Genomic DNA, 11,340 nt, shown 5'->3' with positions numbered 1-11,340 from the left:
GAATTTTTGGCTGTTTTGCAAATGGTTTGATAATGGCGCCAGAGGAAAGGTCAAGGGTCACCTAAAGCTTTAAGGATTCATCCTTTGGGGTTCACCTATGTACACGGCAAATTTCATGGAAATCACTTAAGACATACTGTACTGGGAGGAAGTCACTGAATGTTAACCAAGGGGAAGTTTTCACTGAACTGTGGTACAAGACAAAAGGTAAGAGGGGAAACAATCAATCAATCATTTATCAATCACACGACCAAGATCGGTGGAATTTGCTTTCGGTACAGCATGGAGGGTAAGCTCAATTCAACAGTGTCAATAACATCAAACACAGACAGATATCAGCTTCATATTAGACACATGACCAGCACAAGACACAATCGTCACAGATTTCCACAAGACAGATTCACAGACAATATTTACAAGATTGACACAGAGGTTTTAAATGCAGGTTCATCTGTCAGGGTTAGTGAGAAGAGTTCAGAGTCCTTACTGCAGTGGGGAAAAACATTTTAAAATGGGATGATTTGGTGGGCAGCGACCTGTAGCGCCTCCTAGAGGACATCAGCCTTTAAGAGGAGGTGAGCAGGGTGAGAGGGGTCAGAGATGATCATTTTTGTTCTTGTGATTGTGCGTTTGTGATATAGTGACTCAGTGTTTCCCCTAGAATCATTTTTCAGGCTTGGTGGTACACACCCAAAAAAACTCTAAAGGGACGAGGCACACGGGATGGTATATTCGTGGCATATTTGTTGGCTTTGGTCAGGTGGTGCAGCAGGTGGTCTGCAGTTTATATTTTCATACGAATTTTTGTTTGCTCGGTATATTCAAGACTTAAAACGAAGTGGTCACACGGAGAGGATGACTTAATAAGCTGCATTTTTGGCATAAATATAAGCTGTCCCTCTCCCTTTTTCCACTTCTGCATTTTTGCTTGACTCGAGTTTTGGAGAAAAATGTTGATTTGTTTGTCCGTCACTCGCGTTAGAGCTTTTTCTCTTTTTAGGCGGTGCCACGCTCACGTTAGCCAATCTGCATCCCATACGCTCTCGCTCTGAAGTAATTTTAAAGGGACCCTGATAGCAGTGGCACTCCGTCACATCAAGAGTTTCCAAGGCAACAACATAAAGGTTGACTCATGTTTCGGAACAGTGTTGCACAGAGGCTCCCAAACGCATATGATTATTGATTTCTGGATGAATGGATATTTGGCGTTAGTTTTGGCATTTTTTTTTTGGCCTGGTGGGGGTTCTCCTTGGCCCACCAGGCCTGTACAATTATAGGGGAGTGAGTCAACCAATGGGAGGGAGCTGCCAATAATCTTGGATGATTTATTGACTATTCGCTCCAGTTTTTTGTGTGTGACTGTCCGTGCTGCCGTACCAGACTGTCATGGACGCTCTCAATGATCGCTATGTAAAACTAAAGGAGGTTTTGTTTTGCTTTGAATTTTATGAGCTGTCTTAGGAGAAACAGTCTTTGCTGCACTTTTTTGGTAATGTGGTTTGTACTGATGTTCCACGTGAGTGTGTTGCTGATGTGTGTGCAAAGATGGTATCGGTCTTCGTTGTTGTTGGTTATAAGTCCAATTAAAGTTGTGTCATCTGCATATTCAAGACTGGAGACTGAGCTGTGGTGGGATGTGAAGTGGTTTGTGTAGAGGGAGAAGAGCCAGGGTGAGAGGATACAACCCTGGGGGGCACCTATACTGAGGGTCAGAGGTCGAGGTCAAAGGTCTGTTGCCTTGTCCACAGGAAGCTCTGGATCCAGAGGCATATGCAGGGGTCAATATTCATGTTCAGCAGTTTACTGTATTGAAGGCCGAGCTGAAGTCGATGAATAGGACGTGGGCGCAGGTGTTGGGTGACTAAGGCCGTGTACAGACCAAATCAGGCGGTGTGGTGTACAGCTGCAGGGTTGAGCGGAGGTGTGGACGTGTTTATTTGTGCTCTAGAACATAACCGCTGTGAAACAATCAGAAAATGTTTTATTTATCTGATTCACTGGCTTTCTCTTTACCAGCACTCCCTCTCTTCATTCACTCTCTAGCTCGTTCAACTGCAGCTGCTCTCTCTCTCTCTCTTCTTCTCTGGTCTTTTTTAAAATGAGTTGGGAAGCCGACAGCAAAGCCTAACTTTACTTTCAACGTTATCAAACAAAGAGAAATGTCCTCCCCCTCCTCCTAGTAACATCTTTGTACTCCCTCATGGCAGAGTTTACAGCTCTGATCAGTCTGATCTCTGGCTGTAATTGGCCTCAATGACAATGAATGGGAGGACTGGCGTTTTTACAGCACCGCCTGATTCCATCTGAATACGGCCTCAGTGTTGTAGCGTATGGTAGAGGGCTAGGTTAGCAGCATCCTCAACAGACCTGCTGGCATCCATCATCCATCAGTATCCATCAGAGGGGTAGTGTAGGATTTCAAATAGGAGAGGATGATGCACTCAAACACCTTCATGACCACAGATGTTCAGGCAATTAGTGTGAAGTCGTTGAGGCAGGAGATTTTGGTTGACTTTGGCACAGGGATTATGACTGAGTCCTTGACGCTCTGTGGTAGTGTAGTGTACACTGGCAGAGGGAGGTGTTGAAAATGTTAGTAAACACTGGAGCCAGTTAAGCTGCACAGTGTTTGAGTACAGCTGGACCGATCCTGTCCGGGCCTGCAGCTTTCCTCTTGTTTGTTTTCCTCACCTCCTCCTCATTGGATGTAGAATAGAGGGGATAGGGGGAGGGGTGGGAGAAGAGTAAAGGAGGGACAGGAAACTGTTCAAACCTCCCACAGAAGTCAGTGAGTTTGTCTGGGAGGTCAGTATTGATGCCAGGTGTGTGTGTGTGTGTGGGGCTTGTTTTGTAATTGGTCTTCACCTTTACAACGGACATGACGATGTACTAACTTATTGTCCAGATATGCAGCTCTGGACCAAAGTGTTGAATGAATGGACAAACCAGCTGACTGAGCAGAAACATCCATTGGCTCCACCACTAGGAGGCTAAAAAAGCCTGTCTCCATAAAGCAACAAACCACATGTAGAAGAAGAGAGAGCCACCCACTATGTGAGGCTATGTAGTTCAGTAGGTAACCACAGAGAAATAACGAGAAATAAAGTCTTATCTGTTTCTGGATTATATTTAAGACTGTCTGTTTCATACTTATTGTTCAAATATCAACAATGAATCCGTTCTTATCCATATGTAACATCAGTGCAGATTATAACTTCAACAGAGCATTTCATTATCACATGACCTACTTTTGTGCTCTGCTTTCAATACATCATCCTGATGGTATCATATGTTACTGTGACTCTGTACAGGCTCTCATATGTTCCTCACTGAACCAAGAAGCACCAGACGTCTCCAGCGTATCATGATATGTTCACATCTGTTGCACTCATTAAAACACCAGTTCACTTCCTCTCTGAGATCCAAGTCACTGGTTTGGACCAGAGGTACACTGGAATACATGTGGCCAAAAAGTACAACACACACACACACACACATAAACATTAAGCACTGTCAGTTTTCTCCTTATGTTTAAGGCATTTTGCTTGTATAGATTGTATTTTTGTGTATAGGAATATGCATGTATTATTATTTTTATCCAATAGGAAGTCACAAAATAGGACTATCTCAGTCCAGGCTGTCTGGAAAATGAGAATCACTTTAAGAGCTTTATCTCTGCCAAGACTGGACTCATATCAGTGGTGTTCAACAAACCACTTCTTGAATCCTTTGTTTCCTGTTGTGGTCAGTCCAAAGGATGAATTGTCTGCTTTTTATGTCAGACAATCATTGTAGCTGTAGCTGCGTATCCAGGACAGCTTGCAATGAATGAGCAGCAGAGGTGATTGGATGCTTTGCTTATGGACTCTTTGTGTAAATTTAACCTGCAACTTTAAAGTTTCAGGATGATCTGCTTTACAATCTGGTAGCCAGCATATAGAAACGCGTGTGAACTGCCATTGTAGGTTTAAACACATAAAAAGTTAAAGGCTACTAGCTTTTTATGGAAACATGATAAAAGGTAAGTTTTGAGCGTGAGCCACGTTCGCCATTGATTTGGTTGTGTTTTTGCCATTAAAGCAGACCTTCCCCTCACCCCATAGTTCATATAGGCCCAGCATTTCCTCTCACTAGGTATAAGGAAATGGCTTTTGCACATGTGCTCTACATGAACTCACATCATAGGTCTTGCTTGCTGAAAATAATAAGGTAGGTGGCTCCACAATGAACCTTTTTTTATGCCTGTCTCATTCACTGGCTGTAGTTTAATGTGGTTAGAAGATTAATCGATTAGTTGTTTTGAATCATTTTATAATAAAAAATGTCCTAATTCTCTGGTTCAAGCTCCTCAAATGGGATTTTCTATGTTCTCTGTTTTTTTTAATCTTCTATGATAGCAAACTTAATATATTTGTGTTGTGGACATTTTTCTCCATTTTCAGTCACTTTACAGACCAAACCACTAATCGATTAATCGAGAAAATAATCAACAGATCGATAATGAAACAGCACGGTGCCAACTGTACCAAAACCCTTTACATGGTATACAATAACAGTTTGATCTGTACATAGATACTGTTGTTTATCTATTTTCATATCTGACAGTCTGGACATATGACGTTTATGTTTTGTGTGCTTTGTTTAGCTTTGTCTTTGTTTAGTTGTATACGTGAGTTCTCAGCAGAGCTGCAACGATTAGTCGATTAATCAATTAGTTGCCAACTATTAAATTATCCACCAACTATTTTGATAATCAATTCATCGCCATGAGTCATTCTTTAAGACAAAAAAGCTCCAAATTATCTGGTTCCAGCTTCTCCAATGTGAATATTTTCTGGTTTCTGTGATAGTAAACTGAATATTTTTGGGTTGTGGACTGTTTTGGTCGTGACAAAAGAAGACATTTGAGGACATCATCTTTGACTTTGGAATATTTATATATTATGTATGTGTAGCCTATACGTGAGTTCTCAGTGGGAGCTACTGAAAACCAGAGTCTCTATATATTTTAACATACAGTATTTTCACAATACACTGGGTCAACCAGAGTTTTTAGCTTTTAATTTCATAAAAGCTATAATGATGCAAACTATTTCAACCCCTGCCACTGCATAACCATACTTTGGCCTCCTGGTTTTAACTAGCTAGCTTATCAAACTTTTTCACCTCAAGGACCCCTAAACTGATAGAAATAGAACCACAGACCCCCATTTCATAAGATTTTGTCCCAGGGTCCCCCATCTGATAAGATTGTCGCTTTTAGATGTTTTATTACAGGAAGTGTATGAAACCCATAGCCCAAATAGTCATATATTCTGTCATTGTGAGACTTATGGATGGAATTATAGTGAAAATATGTTATTACCCTTTTTGCTGGGGACCCCCTAGGGTCTTTGAGGGGGTTATAGGGGGTCCCTTGACCCCACTTTGAGAACCACTTGGCTAGAAAACAAGAAAAAATGTTAACGGTTAGACACATTGATGCTAGCTAACGTCGCTAGCTAGTTACCGTTAGCTGGCGTTAACGTCAGTTGAAACTCCGAAAAGTTAACGTTACCGTTTTTCTTTCAGTGCATCCACAAACATTTGCCTCCCGGTAATGTTTGTGTATCTTACACGCTGTTTCAAAACTTCTCCCCCCCTCACAATCTCCACTGTCACTGTGTAGCCACCACCCACACACCAGGACGCTCTCCCCGCCCAGCCCCGCCTGCTCGCCCCGGCACCTGGTGGTCGTTTCTCTCTGTGCGCAGCAGCGGGGGCGCCGTGAAGAGGTCTCCGTGCTTTGTAGGGGACTTTCTCCTCCATCTCCGTCCACCGCACCGCACCGCACTCCCTCCCTCCAGACTCCAGTCTCCAGGCAAAACAAGGACAACCATGGGCTTCGTGGGTCTGAGCTCCACGGTTCTTCTCGCCTCTTTGGTCACGCTCGCCGGTCTTTGCTCCGCGCGCTCCGACGCGCCGCGGGGAGTCGCGCTCGGGTTCGTTTTCGACCCCAAAGCGACGTGCGACCCGCCGTGCGAACACGCAGGAATCTGCACCCGCAACAACACATGCTTCTGCTCCCGGGGCTATGAAGGAGAGACCTGCCAGTTTGGTGATGTTACAATTTTTTGTCTATGTTTATGTTTAAGTAAATTCAGGTTGTAAAGATGGGTGAAGTTTTTTTTAGTATGACATTATTTAGTTTCGACTTGCCACCACAAAATTCCTTCTCCTGTAGAAAAGACAATGCTTACAGACATTTGTGGATACTACACTAAAGCTCATGACTCAGACATTGAGTGCATGACCTATGTTAAGACAAGCACCTACAAATAGCCTCTAAACCAAATTTACTGCATTTTCAGGAATGAATTAACTTTATTTATATAGTGCCTTTCGTGCACACAATGCAGCTCAAAGTGCTTTAGATTCAGCAGCACAGTTTCTTTGGAAAGAAAGAGAAGACAGTGCATATAAAATAGTTAGAATCATGAAAAAAATAAATAAAAAAGTCATTAAATAAAAACAAGAGAAAATCATAAAAGACCAAAAACAGGCAGCTGCTAGTTATAGGCTAGATTAAAAAGATAAGTAGTTGAGTTGGTGTTTAAAACTGTCCACTGAGGAATGCACTTTATATGCTCGATCCCCCCTTAAAGCATGTTTTCATGTAACCTACATCAGTTTAATGCAGAGGTTTGGTCACAAATATTTATGTCAACATAAGCTGAGCACAGCTCCACCTCGATGGGAAAAACATCCTGATTTTAAGACATAAAGAGTTGCTGAAAGATTCCTTATGATCATCACTAATCTGTAAAAACACTATGATGGACCCAAGGTATCATTTTTCATACAGTACTGTAAGGACTTAATTTGCTGCTGATCATTTAAAATGTCTTAAATGTGTGATTGAAATATGAAGAGATAAAAGTTGAACTGGACTACAAACAGTAATGTCAAAAACGTTTGTGTTCTTGTGTGAATACAGCCAACTGTTATCCCAAATGTAAGAACGGAGGAGAGTGTCTTCGACCTGGAAAATGCAGATGTCCTCCTGGATTTGGAGGAAGATATTGTCACAAAGGTAACTATACAGTTGCTCCAGCAGTTATGAACTAGCTGAAAATCCAGTTGTTCCTGTGATTTGGAAGCCTGGAAGCTGCACTTTTTGTTAAAGCATTTTTTTTCCTGCACACTTTATGTAGCAGTAGTCAGGGTGAAGATCCATCTTCATAAATTTATTCTACAGCATAACTAACCAGACATTCCCACACACAGCTGTCGGTCTGCTACCAGACATACAACAGGTTCCTTCTAACCTTTTTTTCCTAGTTGCTCCTCTTTGTGATGGAACAAAACTGCAGGAGTAGTTTAGTAAGCATGCAATAAAAACTCCTCCAGTCGCTCAGTGTTTAAGTGCTGTTAGTGTAAATGAGCCTAAAGGAATATTATTCTGTAAATTTGGGGATTTTGCCAACCTGTGGAGGACTGTACATTATACAGTTATAGTTAAATCTCACATAGTGGGTTTTTAAAGGATTTTATTATTATTTAAAAGTCAATATCTTTACATGGGAGTGTTTTTGGCAAAGTTAAATGACAATAAAATCGATCATGTTCTTGGAGGTTGGAAGAATTATTTGAAACAGCAAGACAATTAAGAGGACAGAAACCAAAAAACACACCAAATTATCTTCATTTTTTATACTTTTTGTTTAGTCTTTAGTTTTTGTCTTTGTCTAGTCTCTTTTCTCCAGTGAATTACTGAATACTTGTATATGTGAAATACTTGTAATTGCTAACTTCTGTTTGATTAGTTCTTCTTTTTTGTTGTTATTGTTGTTGTTGTTGTTGTCCCCTACCCTCTTTCCCCATTTCAAGTGTCTTCTTTTTCACCTAGTCAGGCTCCTAATGCAACCAGTAACAAGGGGTAGCAAGTAACCATTTCTTCGTTAAATCAATAAATATAATGTGGTTTTTTTTGGTGTCTTGTCAAAAAACAAGGTAAAACATAGACAGGTAAAACTATCTCATCTACATCTTTGCTGATAGGTGTGGTTTGTGTCTTTGGTAGTGACGTGTGATGGCGGATGTTGGAACGGAGGGGAATGCATCGCTGTCAACGGAGTGGCCAAGTGCATCTGCCCCTCAAGCTGGGCCGGCTCAAAATGCCAAGAAGGTTTGTTTATTGCCGTATCTAATTACCCTGTTAACAGCACAGGTCAAAGTCACCAAATGGAGCCGCTTTCTCTGCAGGACCTATTTATCAGCAAGAGCTTAACTAAAACATTTCTCATGCCTTCCCTGTTCCAAGATGCTGTCAGATGCTGAGGAGTAACCCCCACAACAACCCATTTAATTATAGTGGTGATGAATGATACTTAAGTTTTACGACTTGTGAATGGTGATTGAGACATTCATGGCAATAAATTGTAGTTTAGATTTGGCTTTACACACATTTCTAAAGGGGCAGAGCTGCTCTGGAGGCAGAACAAAACAATAAACATTTTCTAATATTATGCACTGAAGTTCAATGAAACAAGACCTAGTTTACAGTCATGCTAATGGCTCTGTGAAACTGTACTTGAGCTTAAAAGAGCTGCAAAACCCAGAAGAATTTCATTAGTCTAGTTTTCATTGAGGAGTTTTACGGATAGTAGTTTGGTGTATGAGCATGCTAACATTTGCTAATTAGTAAAAAAGTACAACTGAGGCTGATGGGAATGTCATTCATTTTCAAGTATTTAGCCACAAAGTATTGGACAAATAAAAAATTTTTGAGCTGCAACAATGAGTCGATCAACAGTTATGTAATCTGTAACTATTTTCCTAACTGCAATTGTTTTAGTCATTTATTAAGCAAATATGCCAAACATTTGCTGGTTGCAGTTTATCTCAAATGTCATGATTTGAAGCTTTTCTGTGTCTTACGTGATAAAACTGAATTTCTTTGAATTTTAGACTGTTGATTTGACAAAACACGACATCTGAAAACATCTTCATGGGCTGTAAGAAATTATAACATGTATTTTTTACAATTTTCAGAAATTTTATAGACAAAACATACATTTTAAATAAATGAATTAAGCGAGAAAATAAACAGCAGATTAACTGGTAGTAAAAATAACTGTTAGTCACAGCCCTAAACCTGACCTTTGACCCTTTTGACATGATGATGGTACCAAAGGAAAAATTAGGGGATCACCAAAGTTACAATTCATCCTGAGATGGACATGACTGTTTTTTATTTTCATGGCAATCCATCCAAAGTTGTGGGCCAAAAACCAAGCACCAGACAGACAGACAGAGCCATCCATGGCTGAAAATTATGGATCTACCAATGATAAATCAATGCATCTTATGTTGTCTCAGTTAGATAGTTTGCATAGATGACTTTTTATATTAAAAATATCCTTTTTAGCTTTGAGCTGTCACTATGATGAGTGAATGAAAGTTGTTACCATTGACACCCAGGTTCAACCTCTAACTAACCTGCAATCAAAAACATCTCAGCCCTACTGAGATTTAAATAGTAAAAATGTGTAACGTATAACTAAAGCTCAGATGTTCCCGGCATGTTGATAATGTCTGTCCATGGTTTGTTCCCCATGCAGCGATTTGTCCCCAAGGCTGCAGGAACGGAGGAATCTGTGTGGCTCCAGGAATCTGCAGCTGTCCGGAGGGCTGGCTGGGCGGTGCCTGCCATACTGGTGAGTTCAAAATGAACACAGTCGCACTTTCATATACTGTAGATCAATGTACATAACTGGAAGAGAATACTGTTTCACGTATCGGTCTGCCAAACAGACAGGAAGGATATAAATTATGTGTACGTGTCTACTGAGGGAAAGTTTTAACCTCAGTGTTTTTCCAGATGTGACAAAACAGACATGGAAACACTTCTCACCTCTGTGGCCAGTTGCGGGATTTGTGGCGTTATGATTTATAAGCTGCTCATTCATTTCCGTTGTTCTTTCTCAGGTTTTTATAAATGATTAATATCCTTTTTTTTGTTTCTTTTGTCTGTTTTTTTTGTCTTGGCTATAGCTGTGTGCACTCAGCCCTGCCTGAACGGAGGGAAGTGTATTTCTCCTGACAAATGCCGCTGTCGCCCCCCTTATTCTGGTGCTCGCTGTGAGGAGAGGAAAAATTCCCACTAGTGTCAAAGGTCAAGGAGGCCCAATCAGGAGCTTTATGCTGATGAGGACAAATATTGTTTTTTTTAGCTGAACATTGGCAGTTTTTATATTGTTTACCATATCATGTCATTCTTTTTTAAAAAAAAAAAAACATTGAATATGTTTAATGTTCTTATTTGACTGTATAAACTTGTTATGTACTATACTGTAATTTGTGTTATTAAATAAATAAAAGTGTGAATTGCATCATTCAACGAAATGAAAAAACCATAGAAATAGTATATTTTCTTTATTTAGACACATTTTACTTGTACCAAAGTGTAATCTGGTGTTGATGGAGATTTTTTTAAGGAAACAGAAGAAGATGTAACTCCAACATTAGTGGACATTACTTTGATTGACATGTTTGACATCAGTGTAAATGGATAACAGTCAAAAACTAAAACAGGCCTGATCAAACAATATATTAATGAAAGCAACTGAGAAAAATAAACAAATGCAATTTTTGTAAATCGCAACATCTTCAGTCTAAAACAAGTTACTGATGTGTATCATCTACGTTAGGCATAATTCATAAAGCAGACTTATTTGTATTTTTCTCATAAGTAAGAAACAAACAGTGCACATCAGTTTTGTAAAAGCTATAATTTTGGTTAAATTGTGAAAAACACTTACAGCGTGCTGGTAATAACCTACAGCTTATGAATTTCATTGAGACAGATTTGTCATTTACTTCTTGTACATAATACTGTGCAGTAACACTCTGTATAAAACGTCCGTAAGCACTGCCGATGCATTTAACAGATGTGTTACCTTGAGCCTTGAGGTAGTGATATACAGGGACAAAAAGACAAGTGCAATACATCAAGTCCCTCCGTTAGCGTTCAAGCGTGCCACACATTCAAGCACATGCCAATATCCATTATCCACTGACACACACACGCGCACACACACACTCACAGTCATACGCGCAACAATTTATGGTGCTCTCTTCTTGCTTTGTGCATTTCGTAGTCTCTTTCATCCCACTTTCCATTTCTTTTTCATCACACTTGTGGTGCCTGTAAACGTAAATTCAACAAAATTAGATTTCACATACGACACTGTTCAACACAACCTACTGAAAGCCTTTTGATCCTAAAGGTATTAAAGTAACAGTGATTTTTTTTTTTAGTGTTGGGAGCCTCAGAGGAAATAACCTTGGAGTTATTGG

General features: G+C 40.1%; 3 protein-coding genes across 8 annotated transcripts in view; 1 reads left to right on the top strand and 2 right to left on the bottom strand.

Moving 5' to 3' along the window:
• Window positions 1-5,818, bottom strand: part of LOC121905173 (thrombospondin type-1 domain-containing protein 7A) — a 189,914-nt gene extending 184,096 nt beyond the window's left edge. For 4 of the 5 annotated variants that reach the window (XR_006098368.1, XR_006098372.1, XM_042423206.1 and 1 more), the window contains exons 1-2: window positions 5,558-5,710; window positions 5,366-5,442 (exon numbers count right to left, since the gene is read on the bottom strand). The gene's annotated coding sequence lies outside the window, so the exon portion shown is untranslated. The other variant, XR_006098369.1, reaches the window with a different exon arrangement.
• vwde (von Willebrand factor D and EGF domains) lies at window positions 5,736-10,399 on the top strand. The gene is made up of 5 exons (XM_042423216.1): window positions 5,736-6,097; window positions 6,977-7,072; window positions 8,063-8,167; window positions 9,603-9,698; window positions 10,036-10,399. The coding sequence occupies exons 1-5, from the start codon at window positions 5,878-5,880 to the stop codon at window positions 10,146-10,148; spliced, it is 630 nt and encodes a 209-aa protein (XP_042279150.1). The 5' UTR covers window positions 5,736-5,877; the 3' UTR covers window positions 10,149-10,399.
• The window catches only part of vwdel (von Willebrand factor D and EGF domains-like), a 35,536-nt gene continuing 34,595 nt past the window's right edge, over window positions 10,400-11,340 (bottom strand). For both annotated transcript variants that reach the window (XM_042423203.1, XM_042423204.1), the window contains exon 31: window positions 10,400-11,188. In XM_042423203.1, coding sequence (XP_042279137.1) covers window positions 11,174-11,188 — 15 coding nt within the window. In that variant the 3' untranslated portion in view covers window positions 10,400-11,173. The remainder of the gene's footprint in view (window positions 11,189-11,340) is intronic.

Source organism: Thunnus maccoyii, chromosome 10 (genome assembly GCF_910596095.1).
Source record: "Thunnus maccoyii chromosome 10, fThuMac1.1, whole genome shotgun sequence".
Taxonomy (NCBI): Eukaryota; Metazoa; Chordata; class Actinopteri; order Scombriformes; family Scombridae; genus Thunnus; species Thunnus maccoyii.
Note: the sequence above shows the minus strand (reverse complement) of the source record. Positions and strands in the feature narration are given on the sequence as shown.

Coding starts and splice junctions, on each gene's coding strand:
- vwde (XM_042423216.1), top strand. CDS start 5,878: ATGGGCTTCGTGGGTCTGAGCTCCACGGTTCTTCTCGCCTCTTTGGTC. Junction 7,073..8,062: donor AGGAAGATATTGTCACAAAG/GTAACTATACAG, acceptor TGTCTTTGGTAG/TGACGTGTGATGGCGGATGT. Junction 8,168..9,602: donor CGGCTCAAAATGCCAAGAAG/GTTTGTTTATTG, acceptor TTCCCCATGCAG/CGATTTGTCCCCAAGGCTGC.